This window comes from Hippoglossus stenolepis, chromosome 5 (assembly GCF_022539355.2).
Source record: "Hippoglossus stenolepis isolate QCI-W04-F060 chromosome 5, HSTE1.2, whole genome shotgun sequence".
NCBI lineage: Eukaryota > Metazoa > Chordata > Actinopteri > Pleuronectiformes > Pleuronectidae > Hippoglossus > Hippoglossus stenolepis.
Window position 1 is genome coordinate 27,001,071 of NC_061487.1, and position 23,695 is coordinate 27,024,765.

At 43.7% G+C, this 23,695-nt stretch overlaps 2 protein-coding genes across 2 annotated transcripts; both read left to right on the plus strand.

Moving 5' to 3' along the window:
* Window positions 1-924: 924 nt before the first annotated feature.
* On the plus strand, window positions 925-4,239 carry si:dkey-12e7.1 (uncharacterized protein LOC557553 homolog). The gene is made up of 3 exons (XM_035157996.2): window positions 925-1,210; window positions 2,155-2,792; window positions 3,048-4,239. Exons 2-3 carry the CDS (start codon window positions 2,229-2,231, stop codon window positions 3,633-3,635), a joined length of 1,152 nt encoding a protein of 383 aa, XP_035013887.1. The 5' UTR covers window positions 925-1,210; window positions 2,155-2,228; the 3' UTR covers window positions 3,636-4,239.
* A 3,224-nt stretch (window positions 4,240-7,463) lies between these two features.
* Window positions 7,464-23,552, plus strand: anpepa (alanyl (membrane) aminopeptidase a). The gene is made up of 20 exons (XM_035156954.2): window positions 7,464-8,654; window positions 10,443-10,585; window positions 10,708-10,841; window positions 11,162-11,282; window positions 11,750-11,904; window positions 12,134-12,247; window positions 12,330-12,473; window positions 12,577-12,642; window positions 14,157-14,222; window positions 14,362-14,510; window positions 15,990-16,066; window positions 16,187-16,320; window positions 17,080-17,135; window positions 18,389-18,536; window positions 18,622-18,710; window positions 18,906-19,013; window positions 19,910-20,077; window positions 20,197-20,337; window positions 21,570-21,633; window positions 22,530-23,552. Exons 1-20 carry the CDS (start codon window positions 8,053-8,055, stop codon window positions 22,668-22,670), a joined length of 2,820 nt encoding a protein of 939 aa, XP_035012845.2. The 5' UTR covers window positions 7,464-8,052; the 3' UTR covers window positions 22,671-23,552.
* Window positions 23,553-23,695: the final 143 nt, after the last annotated feature.

A 23,695-nucleotide genomic window follows, 5' to 3' on the forward strand; every position in this document is an offset into this window, starting at 1 on the left:
AGGAAGCGGTTGGACATCTTCACTCTGAGGCCACACACAACACAGTGGCACCGACCAGCAGCAGCAGCTCTAACAGCACTGCTGCTGTTTACGTGTTTGTGGGACTGTGGTCCGTTGGGACTGGACGTTTTTAATTGGTTCCCTCAGGCCAAGCCCACATGTGCAGGAAACAGCCTGTATCAGCGGTTTGATAGAGAGGAAGCCAGAGGAGGTCACCACTTCCAGGAGGTCACCCTGCATCACCAGGGCCACACGGTATCCGTGTGTGCACAGGGCCATCTACTGGGGGAAACAACCAGTAACACACCTGGAATGAGATTCACTTTTCCCACGAAGGAAAGCAATTGTTCCAAAAACACTTTAATTGAACATGAACACATTAAAATTGTTGGGAAATATGAATGTACTCATATTTATCAATGCTAATTTGCACCTTTTTTGATTTGCATTGTTTTTTATCCTTGTTTAGTTTGAGATTCTTTTTGATTAATTGTTTTTATTCGATTGTATTTATTTGCTGCTTCTGCTTAGTTTGTAGATTCTAGTGTTTCTATTTCCTTGCCGCTCTCTGGGAGCTCAGTTTCGTTTCCTCTCATGTTTGGAAAGTGACAATAAATCTTCTTGAGTCTTGAATATTAACACGTGACACTCCCCCCCCCCATTGTTTATCAGAGAGAACAAATATATTTTTATATTTTGTGTGGTTTTGTTCTTATTTTTGTTTCAGAAAGATAACAAAACACCACATTATCCCGCAAACATTATCAATTAAACCGTTTATCGTCACTCAAACCGCAAATTTACTAAAATTACAACAATTCTTCTTCTTCAAACGCAAACTGCGGAGTCCCAGCTTTAACCCCCGCCCGGTGGCGCGACTCCGGCGGACGGAGCAAGCAGCCCAACGCACGTTGATGACGCCATCACCATCGAGCCACAACAAAAACAACAACAGAGCTCAGCTGTTCGGATGCTAACTAGCCGGGACCGTTACCGACCACTTATCCTCGCGGCTTTTAAGTTTTAAGTTTGTTTAACCAGTTCAACCGGTTTTAACGCGTCGCTTTATGAGATAAAATATAGTAAAATGTGGAACAACGCGCGGTAATAAGCTTTAATTTTAATTCCTTTGTCTGTTTTCCTGCTAGCTCCTAGCAGCTTAGCTTTGTTAACCGGAGACGAGGAGGAGGAAGCCAGTTCGAAGGAAAAGGTAAAGACGAGACTTCAGTGTTGATCAAAGAGTAAAAACATGAATTTAGGACAATTTAGGACAATGAGCTCATACGTGTTTGACGCGTTCATTTGACTGACAGGCGACGCGCATCCTAACGGAGCTGAGGAAGGAACTCACGTTACAAACCGACGTGTCACTTAATACTTCGATTACTGACCACGTGAATATCACGTTACCTGAAGGGTTGTTCCAGCAGGAGAGTCAGTGAAGCACGAGCTCTACGTCATCACACTCGGTTTAATTACCTGCAGGCGAAGGACTCACATTTAGTCTGTTGGGGTTGAAAGGGAAATCATCTATAGTGTGTGTGTGTGTGTGGTTAAGTTATTTCACGTGTTGTGGGGTCTTGTCCTCACAATGCTAATGTCCCCATTGTGGGACTAATAAAGGATTATCTCATTTCAATTCTTAGGTTATGACATGTCTTAAAGTTAGATCTAGGTTAGAGGAATGGTTTGGGTTCAGCAGTTAGTAACCATGGTTAATGTTAGGGGTCAGATGTGAATTGTGGGTTGGTTAACTAGGGTTAGGCATGAGTAGGTCATGGTTACATTAAGAGACGAGGTATGAGTCCCTTCATGAGACATTTATCTAAGAACCTGTCTGGATTTTACTCGGAACATGAATTTTCCTTTTAATTGTCTTTTTTACATTTCTAACTATTGTCTTTAAAGAGCTTTGTGAAGCACTTTGTAATCTAGATTTTGAAGAGCTCTCTATTCTTCTTCTTATTATTATAATAACCACCTCTGCTAAGGACGTAATGTTTTTAGTGGACTGATATTAATGAGTCTGATCTCTGGTTATTATTATTTATTATTATTTTAGTTTAGACCTCCCAGTGACCAGAGTCCTGTGTGTTTCTGCCTTGAACAACTTGGAGTAAAGGAAATTAAAAAGTTTCTTTTTATTTTCTTAAGACTCCACCAGACCCAAGATATTTATGGCAAAGCCAGACCACAAGACCACCCGGTGGAGATTCTGACCTCCACCAATGACCAGCATCATCATCTCCTCAGCTGCCACCATGTCACCGCGAAAGAGACCCCTGGTCCCCGTGAGCAGCCGGCGCAAAGCGGCAGATGACTACTTCCCTTTCAACTTCCTGCCGGTGGAGTGCCAGCTGCACGTCCTGTCCTTCCTGAACGAGGTGGATAAGTGCAGCTGCGCTCTGGTTTGCCTGAGCTGGAGCTGCCTCGTCCGATCCTGGAAGCTGTGGAGGGTAGCGGACTATTCCCGACGTGGTGTCTTCCACCTCGGTCAGGAGGGGCTGCTGGTTTCCAACCGCGAGTTTGAGAGGTGGAAAGCTTGGGTGCACCATTACACCCACCACCTCATCTCCCGCCGGGCCAGTCTGCTCACGCTGAAGGCCAGCTTCGACCTGGGGGATCGCTTCAACAAGTGGAGCGAGCTGCTGAGCCACCTGCTGAACAATGTTCACTGCAGAGACCTCAGCCACCTGGATCTGAACTGGACCTTCACTCTGCTCGAGCCGCTCGACCTCAAGGTCCACTCCAGCTCCAGCTCACACCAGGACAGCATCACCAAAATGGATCAGGTAACGTGATGATGAGTTCACTGTGAATCTGTCTTTAGTGAGTTGTTCAGAGTTAATAAAGTGTTTGTTTGGTCCAGTTTAACCGGGAGGGGTCTCTGCCTCTGACGACTGTTGTCACTGAAGAAATAAATTCACGACGAGTGAAAACAAGTCATTTAACATCTCCTGACGTCTCTAATACAGAAATAAACCATGAGGAAAAACTGTCAAACAAACAAATCTCTCAGCACATTGCTCTTCTCTGTGGTTTGACAGGTGACCAGTTTCCAGGAGCTGCTCAGCGAGCTCACTCAGAGCTGCCCACGCATCTCCAAGTTGCGGCTCCACTTCGACTGGTCGGACGTGTCCGTGTCGCTGCTCACCCAGTTCCAGCAGCTGCGAGTCCTTGAGCTCAAATACTTCTGGGTATTCAAAGGAGTGACTCCCTCGACGCTGCAGACCTTAACCAACTCCCTGCCCAACCTGAAGTCTCTGACGTTACACATCCTGGTGCCGCTGAGGAATCTGGGCATCTCGTACACTCTGGAGTCTCCGTCCCTGGAGTTCCTGGACGTGTCGCCCAGCCGAGGCTTAGTCTTCTCCTGCCTGAAGCTGCCCGTCCTGCGCGAGCTTCGTGCCAAGAAGATCGTCCGTGGTATCACGCTGGACCGGAGGACCAGGCTGAGGATTCAGCACCGGTGGCCGTGCCTGTACCACGTCCTCCGGGAGGGGACGCCAAAGCTTCAGGCCCTCAACAATGAGAGGCTGCTTCCCACGTGGCGAGAGGAGAGCTACGGGGAGCTGTCGGCCATCCTGGAACAGTCCTGTTACTGTGTTCAGCATCTAGACAGCTGGCTGTGGTAGTGACCTGAATGAGCTGGCAGATTCCAGAAGAAAGCTATATACCCTTTTTATTTCTGTCTGATCGAACTGAACATGCGCTCATGGGGACACATTCATGCACACATGGCTGCAGATAAAACTCAGACTTGAATTATAATCAAACGACTGCAAGTTGTTTCCAAAACAAAGAGCTGCTGCTACTTTGGAAACATGTTGACAAGACGATGATGAGCAGCATCTCTCTTATTTTAATTCTGTTTGTCGAATATTTCCAAAAAAGCAAAGGTGCCTCGCGCTGATTGCACCGACTCGTGTTGGTCTGGATTCATTTTCACTGCTGGAAAAGTGACATCAATGACATCTTGACGTGTGCATGGCCCATGTATAATCAAAAGACTGGTGGCTTCTCCATGTTGTGGATAAATGCCTTTAAAACTAAAGCTGCTTTCAGACATGAACTCTGCAAAATTTCCAGAAAATATTGTGCAGACATTTGCCAACATTTGTCTTTTACATGTGAAGCAGCAGCAGCAGCAGGTTGTTGGGTCCGACTCGTTCACAACAACAGGAACATGTGGGAACATTCAGGCGAGGGGCGGAGCCTGTGGAGCCGCAGGAGGCCGGACATGACGTATAAACTCTGCTGTGGAAAGATCAGTGTTGTTGTTTACAGCTCATCCACACCGGCGTCGGCCCTCATCACCAAAAGATCTGGAACCTCCTGACAGATTTGTGTTCTTCCAGTTTCACGTGTTAGAAACGTCATCTACTCGGCTCACTGTTCATTTTCTGGACATTTTCCTGAGGTGTTCTCAGATGGACTCACTCTCACATTTTCTGAATATTACACTAGAGGGCTGGCAGCAAAGGTTCCAGAAAACATCCAGATCAATAGACTCAGACTCTTGGGTTCTCTCATGCAGCCCCTCAGGAACATGTCCAGATGTTCAGTGCAGCTCTGAAAGCAGCTTGAGTGAAACTGAGTGAAGGGACTGTTCGACTCTTCAGAATAAAGGCAAAATATTTAAAGATTTTATTTAATTTTATTTTAAAGTTAGTGTTCAGTAAAAGTTGTAATTTCTGGAATTAAATCATTTAAAGTTTTTTGAGAAGAAGCTCAGTACGTCAGGAATAAAGTCCTGAATCATTTCAAGAAAATTTCATAATATGAAATAAAACCAACAGTTATTTTATTTTTATTATATTGCCACTTTTTCTGAAAATTTTAGCAATGGAATATTACGTTTTACGTCTAAATATTTGAATCTTTTCTATAAATATTCCTTTTTAAAAAAAAACAATGTTACAGGTTTATTTAAAAAATATTCCACTTTAATTTAGAAAAATATTTTTTGCCTTTATTCTAAGTGTCAGATTATCAAGAATATAATTTCCTCATTTGTGTAAAAGCGATTTGTACTGTACTGTATTTTTACTGTTGTCATTCGGTCATTGATGGAATTCAGTCGTATTTAACCTCAGACGAACATTTACTGTTTCTGGTTGATGAAGCTTTTCAGAGAAAACTGCACAATATGGATGAGAGATATTTAAAATGGAGGCTTAAGTGATCGTGTGCTCGAAGACACGATAATTGTATTTTAAAAAACATTTGAACCAAGAAAATTTTAGCAACAGAAGAAAAAATGATCGTCTGCGTAGAGTAAAAGGCTCAATACAAAAAGATTCCTTTAAACTAGAGTGTCACTCAGAACCTCTGCTAAGGCCCAAAACTCCCTTAAACTCAATCACACTTTAAATCTAAGTGAACAATGAACCCACACGATCAGAGCGACACACGAGTGGTAGATGCAGGTTAGTAGAAAACATCCGACACCTCAATTAAACCAAATTTAAATTGACTAAATCAACACAACGTCCTTGGCGGAGGTATTGAACGGCTGCTGACTGAGACTAGATCCTCGTTGTGAATTACCTGAAACCTCGAGGTGCTTCTGAATCCCCACTCTGACCTGAGGGCCTCAGTATTAATCTGGTGTAATTCTAATCACAGCCTGTCGGGGGCGCTGCAGAGGTTTTTATTACATTTCAGTGCTGGACCAAGTTTGCACCTGTTTTTTTTTAAGATCGCCTGTTTTGTGTTGTTGTGTGGTCGATGTGCGATGTGCGATGTGATCTGGACTTTGATTTTGTGTTTCCTTTTTAAGGCAACACTATGTTACTGTTACTGATCAAACTCACTTTAATCAAACCGCTGCTTTGAGCTCACGTCTTGATTTCATGAATCATTGAACCTTTGCTTCCAAATTATTCTTCAAAGGATCAAGTTTTTGTTTATGATCAGGAATTCCATTTATTTTACGATGTTGTGAAATGTTACTGTCGTTCTCTTTTTTTTTTAACCATGAGCCTCAATCTGTTTGGAGTCAGTGCCTTTGCAGTTCTGGTCCTCGTCAGTAGGGGACCCTCTCGTCAAAGAGTTGGCGAACAGGAACTCGTGCTGTGTCTTTGAACCAGCGGATGCTGATCACTTCAGTACCTGCAGACGTGTGCATGAGGGTATTTATTTTCTTCAGAGTGCACAGAATCAATGTGTGCGTGTGTGTGGTTGTTGTTGATGTCATGAGACGTTTGAGTGTAGAACATTCCGCACGAATCTTCATAAATGATTGTACTCGTATCTCTGTTGTCGTTTATGACTTTCTGTGCTGGGGTGTGGTGTTATTATGAATTATGACCCTGTGTGTGTGTGTGTGTGTGTGTGTGTTTGTTGAAAGACCTTTACCACCACAAACCTGTTCACCGCACTTCATCCCTTCCCTCCTCACCTGCCTGTGCACCTTTAAACTTGGGAACATTTCTGATTAAATTACAGCAACAGAATTCTCTCCGGTCCTCTGAACCTCTGGGTGTTTTTCATTCACCTTGTGGGGACAGGAAACCTGTTTACACACTAACATTACGGGGACTTTTCTGCCTTATGGGGACAAAAAGTAAATCATTTCATTTTAAGGTGACATGTTCAGGTTAGAAGTAAGTTTGTGTGTGTGTGTGTGTGTGTGTGTGTGTGTGTGTGTGTGTGTGTGTGTGTGTGTGTGTGTGTGTGTGTGTGTGTGTGTGTGTGTGTGTGTGTGTGTGTGTGTGTGTGTGTGTGTGTGAACATGAATAATTTACCTGGGGACAGCTCCGTCAGTAGAACCTTGTGACAGATGTTGTAACATCTGGTCCTTCGGACGTTTCTCGCATTAGAAAACAAGGTTTTTGAATTTACCGGAATCCACGGAGCATTTCTTTAAAGGCTCACCAGAGGATTGTTTCATGATATTTTTTATTTGCTTTGCCTCGCTCTTAAAACCTCTTGACTAAATGCAAGCGATTTATGATGGTGTGCGTTTTTTTCAAGTAACACCAGAACGTGCTCTCACAAGTGTCGTAAAAGTCATTACATCCCCGTTGACCAGGGGTGAAGTATAATTCAGACCAGGGAAGTGGCCTCCACCTGCACCCGGCCTCGCTGTGGTGATGATTGGCCTCCGACGTGGAGCTATCGGGATTCTTCAACATGCTGGGGTTGGTTTGTTCTCCTTGACCCTTCAACAGGAACATCTGTTCTCAGTAGAAACAACTGGCGCTGCACACAGCTGTTTTCTTACATGGACGCCGTTGTGCTGTTGTTTCCTATCCTGAGGTGAGGAATGTGTGCATGTGTGTGGTGGTCACGGTTTCCTGAGGTTTGGGGCTTTCCAGCCAATTCAGTGATTTCCCAAATCTCTCCGTGTTCTATTCTCCACCTCTCTCCCCCCCCACCGCCCCCCACCGCACCCGCCCCCCGGTCTTTACCAGCTCACTCAGCACTGCTCTCCTCATATGCTTCTGGTTTGTTGGGAGGTTGTCAGTCTCACAGGACCTGTGTTCGGACCCCACTCCTCTGACCCCTGTGTGACCTGACCCGAGGAGGAGGAGGAGAGTTTGAGGACAGGACTCTGGACTCTCCTGCAGTCGCAGAGGATGTCCTCCCCTGCAGCTCTGGTGTCCGGTGAAGATGTGATGGTGATCAGGGTGTGCTGTGTTCGCAGAGAGGGAGCGGGATGTGTGTGATGGGCTGCAGAGCGCAGTGTGTGGATAAAGTGTTCCTCGAGGTTTACGTAACCCCTGCATTAGTGGGAAGACACAGTAACCACCTCCAGATGTGGGAGCGCGCAATCTGACTGATTATTTACAACGAGACCAATGAACATCGCCCTCCTCACAGCATGAGCCTTAATCTTTGCTCCTTTGTCAATGCCCAAGTTAATGCTTAATCTTGGTACAGACCATTAATAGCTGAGGCCAAGCCCTGTTTATGGGAGGAAGGTTACTTAGATGTGCACGGATCAGATGTTGCAGACCAGAGTCACACAGGCTCAGGGACTCGTCAGCCTCATCTCTACCAGAGGAGCAACCAGACCTCCAGGACTGAGTGAAGGGAGCAGCCACCATGGTGAAGAACTGCAAGTCCAAGCTCATCGCCGGGGCCTGTGTCGTCCTAACGATCTCTGTCATCGCCGGCATCGTCACCATGGTCGTTTTCTACACGACTCAGATCTCTACGATGAACCCAACACCCCGTCCCACCTTCCTTCCCACCACCACGCAGCCGCCACCTGACAGGCGGCTGCCGAGGAACCTGGTGCCTGAGAGCTACGAGGTCGTCCTGCAGCCTCACTTCTACACCCGGATCATTGAGGTGGTGAACGTCACCAGTCCCAACCAGAGCACCCTCTTCACTGGAAACTCCACAGTTTACTTCAAGTGTGTCCAGAAGACGAGCAGCATCTACCTCCACAGCAGAGAGCTGGAAGTCTCTGACTCGGTGGTGAAGAACAGAGACAACCTGAATGAGGAGATACGTTCCTCCGTGGTGGATCCTGGGAACTTAGATTTTATGGAGATCCAGCTGAATGTGGCGTTGGAGGCAGGAGGAAACTACAGTTTGTTTCTGAATTTTAAGGGAGAGTCAATGGGGACTATGGATGGACTGTTCCTCAGCACGTATTTAGAAGGTGTCCCTGAATATGAAGGCGATATGAACCCAGTGAGGTAAAGTTTAAAGCTTTTGAATTTCTTTGTGCAGAATTTGTGATCGTTGCTTGTTGTTATGTGTCCTGGTGGAATCTGTCTGTGGAGAAATGAAACAACTCTGTCTGTTTGCGTAATAACTACTTGTCAGATTATCATGAAACTCGGTTGAAGGATGTCGTCTAAGTCAGGAAAGAACTCATTAAATTTTGGTATGAAAACGGGTCAGGGGGCAGATCCAGGATTTTTTTCTTTAACATTGAGACATCAGGTGTTTTTTTTTTTGACATTTTGCTGATTTCTCAGAGGATAATAAAAAAAAAATCCGACATGGGACTGATATTTATGAGTGCTTATTCATTGGTAAAGATGTTTAAGGCTGTTTGATGCCGAAATAGAATAGAATATAAAAAGAAGTAGAAAGATATAAAGAGTCGGGTGAGACAGGCAGATAAATCATTTCAAACGTTAATCATAAAAATATCTCTATTATCTACTATGTTTGCAAATTAACATTTGACAAGTTCACATTAGAAGCTTCTGTTAAGAGCTGAGTGTAAAATTATGTTAATTGGTTTCATGTACCAACTTTTTCGCCGACTTTCCAGTTGTTGCTCCGACTCCTTTCCCCAGTTTGAAACACATTTTTCAGGTTATCTTCCGACGCACAGTTTATCACCTTGTGTGTCTCTTCCTTGTTTCTCTTCCCGTCTTTGTCGTGTTGTTTCCTGGTTCTGTGATCGTCGGCCCCGCCCTGTAATTAAGTCTCTGTCTATTCCAGTGCTTTTGTCCAACTCCCTGGTCGCTCGTGCCTCTTCTTCTTTCTTTGCTCTACTTGTGGGACTTTCTGGAATGAATGAAGCTTTCTATATCTTCAAGTAACAAATTAAAACCAGACTTCACAGACACATTAACACTTGAACAAACATCGGTGTCGGGTCGTGACCTGAGTTCTTCAGAGAGGGTCCTGCTCTCCACTGTCCAGGCTGAGGCCTTTTCTGTTAGAGCGCCCCCACTCTGTGTTCCTGTGTTACTGTGTCCCTGACGAGCTCAACCTCCTTATCCTCTTTAAAATCCCTCTGAAACCTTGTTTCGTCTATTTTAATCATATAATATAACGTCTTATTAAATCTGGTTTATCTTTGCTTATCTTGCTTTTGAATAGTTTGTTATCTTTTGCTTTTTAACTGTTTCTTATTGTTTAGCTTCAATTTTTCATTTTTGACTTGTAAAGCACCGTGTAACTGTGTTTTGACAGGTTTATTATATGTTATTATTATCATTAGTATTATTTCTATGTTCTTAAAACTTAAAATGTTCTTGGCTTTTGTTAAGGAGTCTTGTTTGTCCGCTTGTGAAATCCAGGATTCTAGATTAAAAATTAATTTATACAGGACAATCAAACTTTATCAGTGTCTTGTGAGATCGGTAACTGATCCTTTGTAACGACAGACCACACATTGTGCTCGTGTGGGTTGATTTATTCTCTATTCTGTTCCAGGAAACAAGATATTCCCCCAGTCCCCTCTCACTGGGGTTTTGTTCTTTCCCCTTTTCTCTACATTCATTTAAATTCATAGACTCAAACTGTGGAATCTGTAGCTATGATGTTGCTCAGTGGTCCCAGCTGTGCATCTGACTTCCTGTGCATGTTACAGACAAACGGTGACCACCACATTATTGGTGCTCATCATTTAGAAGTACTATACCACATGTTCTTTATCAAGTGTGAATCCCGCCCTCTTCATCGTGTGTTCCTTCAGTACATGAACCCGATGGACTGCTGACCGTCCTTATCTGTGTTCATAGATTCCTGGCCGCCACCAATCTGGAGCCAACGTTTGCCAGGACAGTGTTTCCTTGTTTCGACGAGCCGGATATGAAGGCTGTGTTTCACGTCTCCATCATCCACAGGCGAGGCACCGAGGCTCTGGGAAACGCACTAACATCAGGTGAGAAAAACACAAAGACTCAGGTGACCACGTACAATAACTCCTCTGGTCACATCGCAGCTCGAGATAAACGTGAACTCAGAATAAAACACATCCTTCCTTCTTCTTTTCCACCGTCTCAGGCTCCAGCATCATAGACGATGAGTGGCAATACACTCGTTTCTACCCGACACCGAGGATGTCAACGTACCTTCTTGCCTTCACGGTTTCAGAGTTTGAATCAATTCCCTCCACCCATGAACGTGTGGACATTCAAGTATGTATATATATATATTATTATTCGAGGTGAATTCAATTTAAATGTTTATATCGTGTCGACAATGGCCTGTTTGGATTTTTACCAATAAACAAAAAACATTTGGAAATTGAGGTTCGCTGAATAAACTTATTCCAGACAGTAGTTTCACTGCCATATTGAAATACCCTTCGGCACCATGAACAGAAATCATTAACCTGAATTCATGTTTCCTGAACCTGTACAAAGAATTTAATATTTCATATATCGCTCCTACTATTTAAAAACATGTTTGAATTACAGTAAAATAACCTTGTTTGCTTCACGTTTCTTCTGTGCAGACGTTTGCTCGTCCCGAGGCCATCGCAGCAGGACACACTCAATACGCCGCCAACATCACCGGAAAGATCCTCCGGTTCTACGAGGAGAAGTTTGGAATCAATTACTCGCTGAAAAAGCTGTGTAAGACTTTGAGAACGGCCTCGTGTCAGCTCCAGGCTTCAGGAGCTCATCCACTGAAGTTCACTGACAGCAGCAGATGTTATACTTGTTCCTAAAACAACATGCACGGGTCCATTTTTCTCCAAGCTCCGCATCAGACCCGTTACCTATGATTATCTCCAACTCAAAGACCCGTTAACATCTGACCCGTGACCCGACACGGGATTAAACTCGCATGCTACACACACAGTGTCTCACATCTAAAGGGCTCTGGCCTCCTCGTCCTCACGATTTGTTGGTTAAGTTGCCTTCTTGGAAAAGTATCAGATCTTTTTCCGTGTGTTTGTTCTTGTATCTGCTGAATTCCTGATTTAAAGTGTGTTTCCCTTAATGTTTGTGCACCGTAGGAGAAGCAGTCTGAGTTGATCGATGAGTTTTTCCTCCAGCTCTGATCTGATTGTAACATTCGTCCTCATCTTTGTGATTAGACCAAATCGCTCTGCCAGACTTGAACCCTATGGCGATGGAAAACTGGGGACTGGTCACGTACCAGCAGGGATATCTGCTCTTTGAGGAGGGGGTGTCCTCGCTGTTGCACAAGGAATTGATCGCTACTCTCATCGCACATGAACTAGCTCATCAGGTTAGAGCAAGAAGAACTTTGTGTTTTCACCTGTGACCAAAACTAAAATGATATGAGATCATTCTGGATCATGGACCTGACTCTGATCTGTGTTCACCCGTGAATGGATTCAGGAGGATTTACTGAATGAGTTTAATAGATTTAATACATATCATTTACATACTGTCTCTGTTTGTGCGTTGGAATTTGACGATAGTGTCTATGATTTTTATTCCCATTTCTTTGACAGTGGTTTGGAAATCTGGTGACGATGAAATGGTGGAACGAAGTTTGGCTGAACGAGGGCTTTGCCACCTACATGGCCTACTTTGCAGTGGACGCCGTCGAGCCGTCATTCAAAACGGTAAGTTGAGAGGTGGAGGGACGTTCACAGCAGGCGAAGTAAAACAATACAAATACAAACTACATGTGTTTGCTTTCTGCAGAAAGACTCGGTTGTCGTGTTGGACCTCCACATGGCGTTCGAGGAGGACGCTCTGGCTGCATCCCATCCGCTCACTGCTCCGCAGAAAGACATCCAGACAACTTCTGAGATCCTTGAAATGTTTGATGCAATCACCTACAGTAAGGTACAGAGTCACCTCGCCGCGGAATCAACATTTTACACTAGATATGTTTCTTTCTCTATATATATTTCACGACGGATGCTTTTTGTGTTTGTTTACTCTGCAGGGGGCAATGGTGCTGAGAATGCTGGCAGACATCGTGGGTCAAAACGTGTTCAACCGAGGAATCAATGTAAGAAATAACTTTACCCGTCTTCTCAGATTGGCCGAAGTTGAGCTGTAATCTTTAGAAACGTCTCTGGAGAGGATTCACGGAGCAGATCATCACAGCGGATACTGTCAGTAGAGAGGATCTCTCTTCTACATCAAATATCTTTCTAGAATGGTCACTCAGTTGAGCTCGTACCTCCGACAAGGCCCCTTAAATTCCATCGAGCTGCACCAAGTTACCCACACTCATAAATATCAGTCCCCTAAATGTGCCGGATTTTTAAAAACCAAGATCCACGACTTATTCCCTGGGAAAAAGAAAAAAGATTCCTGGATCTGCACCGGAATGTAACGGCTTCTTCCCTGACGCACACTGCATCCTTCCACCAAAGTTCCCGGAAATCCGTCCAGAAGTTTTTCTGTAATCTTACTTGAAGACGGACCAACAAAAAAACAAAGAGACAGGAGTGAAAACACATTCTCCTTAAACTATATCTATGTCCGATACTGCAACCAGCCACCAGGGGGCGATCGAGATGATTTGGCTTCACTTTCCATGTTATCCATCTTTATATAAAGTCGTCATAATGGACGTTAACTCGCTCCACAGAGTCCTGGCAAAGCCTCTTTTTTGGCTCACCATAAAGTACGACTTATACGACATGGGTGGGGAACCAAACCACCACACCAAAGTTTTTTATAATTAGATGCTTTAATTGGCAGTGAGAAAAGTCAAAAAGAATTTCCGCTTCAGAGATCACATGAACACCCTGTAATATTGTGTAACCCTGGTTTCCAACCAAAGAGTTTCCGAATCCAAGAGGCTCCGTCACTTTCCTTCAGCTGGAGGAAAAGCAGCCGATTGATTTGCTGACTCTTTTCGTTTCCCCTCTTCAGAGCAGGTGGTGTCACAGCACAGAGAGTGTTCTGATTGGCTCTGGGAATAAGTGGCTGCAGCGTGTTTGTGGCTCGTTGCTGTGTTTGTTTGCCGAGAGTCGGCCTCACGTCATTGCATGCGCTGCAGATTTCACACAGTGGAGCGGATGCATTTCGTGTGGTTTCTGCGTGGTTGTGGTTGTGGCGAGCGAGCCTCCGGCGTTCAGACGGGAACCCTCAGCCCAGCACTGCACTCAATTCCCGGGTAATCCAACAAAAGCCCTCTCCCAGATCGGAATGGTCGTGCCCTCAGTTGCACAACTTTATTCCAGCGTCAGTGGACAAATATTTCATCATATATCAAAATTGTAATTTGTTGACAATAACATGGCATTACTGTGTCTCCGAGGTCAAACATTCCAACATCTGGTTTTAATCTGTGGCAAAGGGAAAACACAAAGACACAGTTCACAGTCCTCAGTGAGAGCGTTTTGTTTGTTTCCTGCAAGAGAGTAAAACCTGATCTGAGTTTCTAACAGAACGGGCAGGTGCAGAAATATGAAACAAATAAACTCCCAGTACAAACTCTCCTCTGTGGAATCGTTAGTTTGAATGCAGGAGGAAACTGTTTCTCTCATTCCCTCTGCTTGTGTGTTGCAGATGTACCTCTCGGACTTCAGGTACAATAACACTGACCAGAAGAACCTGTGGGATTACATACAAAAGGTTAAGTCCTCAATTTAGACAAATTTCAGCATCCCTTGTTTGAGATGATAAATATGTTCATACTATTGTCTGAATAATTGTTAGCTATGCTGCAGTATTTAAGTGGTAAAATATAAATTGACACGTGGCTTGTTTCCAGGCCGTGGATGAGGATGGTGGTCACACCAAGGTTGCGATGGTGATGCACAAGTGGACCAATCAAATTGGCTATCCCGTCGTCACCATCAACACGACGAGCGGACAGCTCGACCAGAAGCACTTCCTGTTCAACGACTCTTCTGAATCGAGGTTTGAGCTGAAGTCACAGTGATGCTCTGACGATTTCTTTAAGCAAATCACGTCACAGTTTTCAGTTTGCTACGACTTGTGATGCTAACGATCGTACAATAAGAATCCAGTTGAAATTATATTTATAGACGTTGTATCTTCCATGTATTTTCCAGATCAAAAAATGTATTATCTATATTACAGTCATATAGTCGGAATGATAGTTTATACAAGGTTAAATATTAATTTGGAAAACAAACAACAATACAGTTTGCTGGTGGTAACTTTAAATGTGGAGTCCCACAAGGTTTAGTACTGGGCCCCACAGTTTACATTTTATAAAGTAGAGCTGCAATGAAAACTGCTGTTTCCCTCGACTCTACAAGGCTTTTTAGTCTCGTTCAGCGAATTGTTTTAGATTTATTTGCCGTCGTGGTCCAGTCCCACTGAATTTTCCGAGAAAGTGCACAACTGTTTTCAGTGGAGAAAAACTCCAAATAAAACCACTGCACACCACCTGCCAAGCACCAAACAGCAGACACACTACGTCAGCAACTAGCTTGTGACTATAGCGACTAGATGTTACACATATATAAAAACAGACTGTGCAGGTTCAGCGATAAATGAAATCTTATTTCTTTGGCATGAATAGAGCCCATATGTCCCAGGCTTGGATTTACCTCCACTATCTCTCCTCAGACCAAAGTTGAAACGTTAATCTGTCGTCAGGTGATGTCATCACTTTACAACGCTGTGAGAACAGGCGCCTCGCAACGAGATTAGAGTTCAGAGTTTAAACCCACCGGTCTAGATATTGCTCTGAATGTGTACTTTTGGTTTCTGACTGTGGCGACTGAATCTGTAAACCAACATGCAGACCACAGAGTCTATGGGAGAAGAGCAAGAGGCAGAGAAAAGAAAGAAAATTGATCTGAGCCATTGCACAATGTTGGGTCGTAGCCAGAATAACAATTTGGAATGTCCTGAGAAAGTCTGTGTACTGAGAAACAGTCATGGAACAGGTCGGCCAAGGCCAACGACAGCAGTTCAAGAACAATTACATTCAGAGAGCTGTGACGAAGAAAGCCCACAACAAGGGAAGGTCGTCAGTGAAGGTGTCTCAGTCCGTTTTCCGATGACGTCTTTGAGAGCAGACGGGAACAGTTTGCAGTAAAAAAACGACGCGGGAACTGTTAATTTGCCTTTAGCTGGAAACGGCAGGTTATTGGGGACGGCTGAGCGATGAAGCTGAGCCACAGACATTAGTCATGTACAACAAAGACATTGTTGATGTGGAGTGTTCTAAAGAAACGGGTTGTAACTAAGAGCTGCACAACACTCTCGTGGTGCACAACAAAACAATTCAACCGACAGTGACCTGGTTGAAAACGTCTTCGGTTACACGCACACAATGTCTATACTATAGCTATCTGTATCCTATTATAATAAATATATAATATATGTTGTTTCTATACCCTGTTTTCCTTTCTGTGCATTTAGTCTTTGGTGGCACGTCCCGATCAAAGTCATGTCAAGTTCATCGGAACCGTCTCTGGAATGGTTGGACACCATCGAAGGTAACATGCGTATAACAGAATATACGACACTTTGGAACAAACACCTCGAGTCAGACACACACGGATGTGACGCAATTTACACTGAGTTAAGTGTCATTTCGTTATTTCTCTTTTGAACAGTAAGTAAAGACAAATTCATTGCCAAGAACGGAGAGTGGATCCTGGCGAATGTGAACACCACTGGATACTACAGAGTCAATTACGACCTGGAGAACTGGGATGCCCTCTCGAGTCAGATGGAAAACGACCAAGAGGTGAGTCAGCAAATCACAGAATATTCAGATACTAGATCGGGGCCATGAACAGTCCACAGTCTACATAGAGGGGACAAGTACATGTCCAACATCCATGTATAACTAAGTCGCTTCTTGTTTACAGTTTCTTCTATAGCCACACATTGAATAAAAAGAACCATCAACAGAGCCAAAGCCCTTTAGAAGCTCGGTGCTATTCAGAAAATATGGTTCAGCGGGAAGAAGACGAAAAAAAAACAGCCATCGTATTAAACCTGTTACGTTATAACTTAGACGTCTGTTCAACATTGTTAACGTGACTGAAAATGATAAAGAGTATGTACAGGGAGGCTGGTTGATCTGTCACCGTGGTCCGATTCGTGTTCCCCAGAAGATGAATCCAAACGCCTGCACTGATCCCCTGACTCTGTGTTAGGCCATTAGCGAGATTTATGTGGTCTCGTTACCAAAGTAATTAGGGAACATGAACGTCTGAACCGAATCTTACAGGAATCACTGGAGTAGTTTGAATATGAGTCAAACGAAGTCTTTGGGATCACAGGATAAACAAAGTCTTACTGAATCCTCTGGGGAACACGAACGTCTGTACAAATCCATCAAATAGTTGTTTAGACCGAGATCTGGACCAGAGTGGTGGACAAACCGAGAACAACTGAAAAGCCTCTTGACAGCTATGTTCAAATAAATGAAATATAACCTTCAGTAAATTCTTCTTTGGTCCTTTTGGTCTCTGCCTCATCTTTGATGTTATTCTTCCAGCGGATCCCGCTGATAAACCGAGGGCAGCTTATCGATGATGCGTTCAACTTGGCAAGGTACTGACTCTGTCCTGACTCTGTCCTGACTCTGTCCTAACTCTGTCCTGACTGTCCTAACTCTGTCCTGACTCTGTCCTGACTCTGTCCTGACTCTGTCCTGCACTTTCAATACATTCTGATCTGTGTCGTCGTCTCAGTGTGTTGTGAACCTGAAGGAGATGATGGGAGCGCTCGCTCTTCAGCGTCTCCTCCCTCACTGACCCCACCAGGACCTGGTCTAAGTCTTCTGATCGCCCTCTCCCTCTCTCTCTCTCTCTCTCTCTCTCTCTCTCTCTCCCTCTCTCTCTCTCTCTCTTCTCTCTCTCTCTCCCTCTCTCTCTCTCTCTCTCTCTCTCTCTCTCTCTCTCTCTCTCTCCCTCTCTCTCTCCCTCCCTCTCTCTCTCCTCTCTCTCTCTCTCTCTCTCCCTCTCCTCTCTCTCTCTCCCTCTCTCTCTCTCCTCTCCTCTCTCACTCTCTCTCTCTCTCTCTCTCCCTCTCTCTCTCTCTCTCTCTCTCTCTCTCCCTCTCTCTCCCTCTCTCTCTCTCTCTCTCTCTCTCTCTCCCTCTCTCTCTCTCTCTCTCTCTCTCTCTCTCTCTCCCTCTCTCTCCCTCCTCCACTGTTCTGCTGCCCTGCACAAGCTGAACAAATAAACACAACACGATGAAACAGAAACCAGACCATGAAACATAATCATCTCAGGCAATCACTGCATAAAGTAAATCACAACACAATGTCCACAAGTTACACAGCTTCTTGGTTAACAATGTGCAGCTCCATTAATCATAAATCATACAAATAAATGTGCCTGAAGTTTTTAGGTAATTTAAACCTTTATCTAAACAGGGAAAAGACCCTGAGAGGAACCTTTTCCATGATAACCTGAAAATGTACATGAATCGATAATCCATCAAAAACAAAGTCTAAACACATAAGCCTTAGACAATATTAACTAGTATATAAATACTATAAAATGGTATTTATAAAGCAGTATATATAAAAGTAATAATAACATACTGGAGTGCTGACACACAATGAGTGGAAGGAGTGCGATGTGAAGTCGAGCTGCAGTTAATAAGACGTGTGAGGCAAGAGCTTTATAATAACATGTACTTAGAAATGAAGCTGTGAGTGTGACAGAGCTGAGTGACCTCATGTGGCGGTGAATACACTGAAGTACGAGAGTGGCTTTGATCTGGTGTCACAGGGTCTTTTGCTGTATCTTAAGAGAACATGTCTGGAATAGGACACTCAGATCTTTTGTTTTCCTCAGGGCCAAACTTGTCGACGTGACCCTGGCTCTGAATTTGACGCGATTCCTCCGCAATGAGACGGAGTTCATTCCCTGGAAGTCTGCCATGACGAACCTGGGGTACTTCGTCCTCATGTTCGACCGCTCCGAGGTGTACGGACCCATGCAGGTATGTGTCGCTGAAACCGCTTTAACTTAAACGCGATGTTGGATGTACTCCTGGACCTGTGCAGTGAAGCTGTCTCCTTCTGCAGACGTACCTCCGGGAACAGGTCACCGGGCTGTACAACTTCTACCAGAACTACACGGACCATTCCCGGGTCCCGAAGGACCACTCCTCACAGTAAGGATACTGATATACTGGTAACATCACTGTGTTGTTTAGAGTGAATTCTGAATTCAGATTTAGCTTGAGCCTCAGCGTACCCGTCAGTATTTCCGTCCTCCAGTTCTGCAAAGTTAAAGAGCCCATTTGTTATTTATTATTTAATATCTGTACACGTGAATCTAACATGAGACGATTGTGCTTCCTCCCAAGACACAGCCAGATCAACGCCGTCAGGGTGGCCTGTTCCAATGGACTCCCAGAATGTGTGACCATGGCAACAAGGATGTTTGCCATTTGGATGAAAAACGACACCAACATGTATAAACATTTCTGGATAAGTATATATTTAAAAATCACCTGTGACTGATGAAAATGGTCTAATTTTAATAGCTGTCATTGTATTCTGTAGCTTTACTTTCCAGCAGCGACTCAGTGAAGGTAGGTGTCGTTTGATCATGTCTTTGTGTCGTGCGATGATGGTTGTTGTTGACTCGGCATCGTGGTTTATCTTTAAAGCTGCACTTGGCAGATTCACTACGGTAACGTGCACTCGTCAAGGTCACGACCCTGTTTTTACTAACTGAGAATAAAAGAAACACAAAATCTGGGGCTTTGACAGTGAACTTGGAATCTGTTGTCCGGGTGCAACTTTAAATGAGAGACACTGACCTTTCATTGTATTGTATTTGCTCATCACCTCAACACACATGCATGTTCTGTATGTGTGGACATGTGTTAATGTGTGTTAATGCATTTGCACTTTACATTTGTATGTGGATGTGTCACGTTCAGTATCCAAACCAGGGAATCGCTATCCGAGCTCAGGGATAGACGATGTCGTGTGCTGCATGGAATGTGAAGCCCCGAGGCAAAGTCGATACCTGAGATATCGTTTGCTGTATTTTAAAGATCTGAGCTCGTGGTCTAAAGTTCATGGTTTATTTCGGTCGTATCTAAAACCACTTTGGTTAGTGTGACGGTGGAATAGAGGGTCATGGCACCAGGTGCATGGTCCAAAGGATTTCTACTTAGTCTCTTATTTAGACCCTTGTTCCGTAGTTTTGTGTAATCCTGCTGACAAGACGGAAACCAGACTGACACCTATTTTCCAAATGTGAAAACGATGTCAATGAAGCCCTTTGTCATAAAAGAAAACGTCAGGTCACCAGCTCAGGACCAAGAAGAAAGCAACTGTGTGTTTGTGTCTGATTCAGCATCCATCCCAACCTGCGCTCGACGGTCTACTGCCAGGCTGTGGCCTCTGGGGGGAAAGCCCAGTGGGACTTTGCCTGGGACAAGCTTCAGAGCTCCAACGACACCTCGGAGAGGGACCAGCTCCGAGCGGCTCTGTCCTGCTCCAGAGAGACCTGGCTGCTCAACAGGTGAAGCCACACAGCGTGAATATAAAAGCTTCATCATGAGCATTCCTGTGATTAGATGATTCCCAAACATGTGATCCTCATGAAGCCAAGAGCTCATCAGTGTCTCCCTCACCCTGCAGATACCTGCAGTACACCTTGGACCCTGAGAAGATTCGTTTTATGGACGTTTCAACCGTTATAAACCTCATCGCCCTGAATCCTGCGGGGCAAGCGCTGGCCTGGAACTTTATCAGAGCGAACTGGGAGTTTCTCTCTGACCGGTAAGTTTCTATCTGGACTGTGTCTCAGGAGTCCTCCGGAGTCCCGAGTCCGGAGTCACGAGTCCTGAACATGAATCTGAGAATGTGGTTTTTACCAATACAGACTTGAACTGGAAGACGAGATGCTTTTTTTTGTTCAAGGTTGAAGACGGGTTCTATTTTGAGTCATTAGATCCATTGTTTTGGAAGAAATACAGATTAGTGCAGCTATGACGTCTTTTTATGACTTCTTCCTGACGTCACTTATCATATGACATCATATGGGGAGTCATTTTCTGATCCATAGAAGCTTTAGATTCTCTCTCTGTAGAGATCGTCCGAACAGAGATATCCTCCCAAGTAATATCACCATAAAGTTCGGTGAAATGTGCAAATAAGCAGCTGATTGCCTTAAAAACTTCATGAGGAGTTAATGTCAGATGTTGTGTTTAAAGCTGGTTTCAAAGCTTCCAGGTTAGTTACACAACTTTAAATCTCTGTGACGGAGTAAGATTCAGATTTCGATAATAAAGTTGTCGTATTAAAGAATAAAGTCATAATAAGGTGAGAATAAAGTTTTAATGTCGCAAGAATAAAGAAAAAGAGAATTTTATTTGGAAATAAGTTGCAAGGGGAACTTTTACTAAAGTTTAACTTCAGAAGATATTCTACATTCATCACTTCACGCAGAGAACAGGTTGATTCTCTGATGACACACGACATTATCACTTTATTCTTGTAAAGTACGACTTTATTCTCCAAATCGTCCAATTCTTTTTTCTTCAACGTGGTGATGAAGAATCATTTTATTAGTATAGCCCATATTCACAAATCACAATTTGCCTCACAGGGCTTAAGGAGTCACATCCTCATTCCTCGACTTGATTGAGGAAAAACTACAAAACTCTTCTGCCAGTAAAGCAGCAGCAGATAAACCTGCGGTCGAAACACTTCAATAAACAACCAGAGCCATAAAAGACTAAAAATGATTTATCAGGTGCAAAGGTCGGCTTATTCAATCTGTGCTTATCACAAGCTTTCCTTCATAAAGTCTCCGTGTTTGCACAGTGACAGGAAGCTGCAGGGTCAGTATCAAGGTTTACATTTACACAACAGACAGGTTTCATTTCAGGAGCAAACACTGACACCTGTCATTTACAGAGAGAGAGAGAGACAGCAGGGATTTCAATAACTCAGCTGTGTGTTGTGCTGTGTGTTTGTCTAACATCTTGTCGCCTCTTTCTCTGCTGCAGGGGCGGAGGCGCTCTGATCGACGCCGTGGCCAGGAGGTTCTCCACAGAGTTCGAACTGGAGGAGGTAGTAATGAGCTTTTATTACGTTATTGTGATAAATTCCAAGGCGCAGTGACGTCAAATGACCCAGTCACGCACCTGTCACCGATATTAAATCAAATGAGTTCCTGGATCCGCCCTGATATCTTATCTGACGTCGTTCTGTCATCGTGACTTCTACTAGTGCTGCCGTCTGTTGTTTTTAACCCTGAAATACTGACTGATCCAAAGTGCAACACAACATACATGTAGACAAACTATGGAGGCGGGTGTGACCTCCTGTGATCACGGTGCTGTGCACACACGGATCTAAACATAGTAAATAGTCGCCATGATCGGCAGAATCATAGACCGTGAAGAAAGATGCGTCTCCATCTGATGCCACAGACGTCATTTGGAGAAAAACATATATTTAACGTGTACTTTGTTTTTTAAGTTTGCTCTGAGCCCCATCTGCTAACATGGAGGAGGCAGGGTTTACGAGCTATACTGCAGCCAGCCACCAGGGGGGCGATCCAGATGTTTTGGGCTCATTTAGAGTCTCTGGTTGAAGCTGCTTGTGTTGGTTTCGTATTTCCAGCCTCAGCGATGGTGGACGAGAGTCTGAAGGATCGATTCACGTCTGATGTGTTTTCAGAGATTCTTGGGCCAGAGTTAAACTCAGTGACACAGATGAATAAGAGTAATCAGGCTTTGGCAACACAACAGGAAATCCTCAGAGATATGACTGATTGTGGTTTTGGTCTCGAGCTTCACAGAACGCAGGGTTTATTTTTCCTGTGAGATACTGAAAGTTAACATCTGTATGAGAGGAACATGTTTTCTGTTAATTATGATAAAATGACTCAGATGACTTTTCCACATTGTGCTTCAGTCGTGTCACGCTAACGTTACCGTCATCCTCCGTCTGTGTTTGTGCAGCTGGAGCGATTTGTGACCGACAACGATCTGGGGTACATGAGGGAGGAGCAGGCCATCGAGCAAACCAGGGTCAACATCCAGTGGGTGAAGGAGCACAAGGAGAAGATCCTCCAGTGGTTTGAAATGGAAACGGGTTCGTAGAGCGACGGAAGGAAAGAGAACGTCGCTTTTCACCGTTTTCGACTGAAGCTGAAAACTGCTTCCTGATGTTCTACATCCACAAACCAGAACCCTGATCGAGATCTGGATCCTGTTCTGGAAAACTGATCCGTACGCCAAAGTATCAGGGCCACTCCGAGGGACAAATCTGGTTTCCAGGAGTAATATGAGAAAAAAGATTATAGCCTAAATCTACAAGAATAAAGTTGTGATGTTATGAGAATAAAGTTGTAATATTACCAGTATCATTACTCCAGGCTACGTGTATTTTTAGGGGAAATATCTGAAGTTTTGAATTCTGATTGTTTCAACATTTTTATTCGCTGCTTATTTTCTTTAAAAAAAAAACGTTCTCATAATATTCCGACTTTCTCCTCAATTACGTCGTAATATTCCAACTCCAATTTCTCGACATCTCAGATTTTGTTTTGCAAATGTGGCCTTTGTACTTGTAGATCAGAAAATATATAATGATAAATAAGGTGACACTTTAGTTTATGTACAGAATACGTGTATGCATTATTTATATAGTATATTTTGAATGGAAACAAGACATGTGATTTTAGTTGATGTTTAGTTTGAAGATCACGTCACTTTTTTCTCGTTGCTTTTGTCCGTGATCAGAAATTTTATGGAAACTCATTTGTTTGATTCATTTCATTGTAAATATGAGTTTGATAAGTTTGATGCAACAGTAAAAATTTGATGCTGCTAATTTCCAGAGTCGGAGCCAAAAGACAGAAACCTGTTTGTTAGAGTGTCTATATTTGTAATATATATATTTTATAATCAAGAAAACAAATTATTCTTGTATTTTTCTTAGAACTGTTATTTTCAATAATAAAATATAAATTTTGTGTTTAACATGAGTTTTGAAATGTGAAAACAAGTCGACTGATGATGATGATGATGAGTAACTGTCTTTGATGATCACTTATTTCAATAGTTACAGAAAACTAAACCTTAAAACTTGAAGCCAAACTTTGCAGCTGCTTTCGTAACTGGAG

Bases quoted from the DNA above. Each gene is read 5' to 3' on its own strand.
- si:dkey-12e7.1 (XM_035157996.2), top strand. From the start codon at position 2,229: ATGACCAGCATCATCATCTCCTCAGCTGCCACCATGTCACCGCGAAAG. The intron at 2,793-3,047 runs GTAACGTGATGA...GTGGTTTGACAG, and splicing joins GCATCACCAAAATGGATCAG to GTGACCAGTTTCCAGGAGCT.
- anpepa (XM_035156954.2), top strand. From the start codon at position 8,053: ATGGTGAAGAACTGCAAGTCCAAGCTCATCGCCGGGGCCTGTGTCGTC. The intron at 8,655-10,442 runs GTAAAGTTTAAA...CTGTGTTCATAG, and splicing joins GGCGATATGAACCCAGTGAG to ATTCCTGGCCGCCACCAATC. The intron at 17,136-18,388 runs GTACTGACTCTG...TGTTTTCCTCAG, and splicing joins GATGCGTTCAACTTGGCAAG to GGCCAAACTTGTCGACGTGA.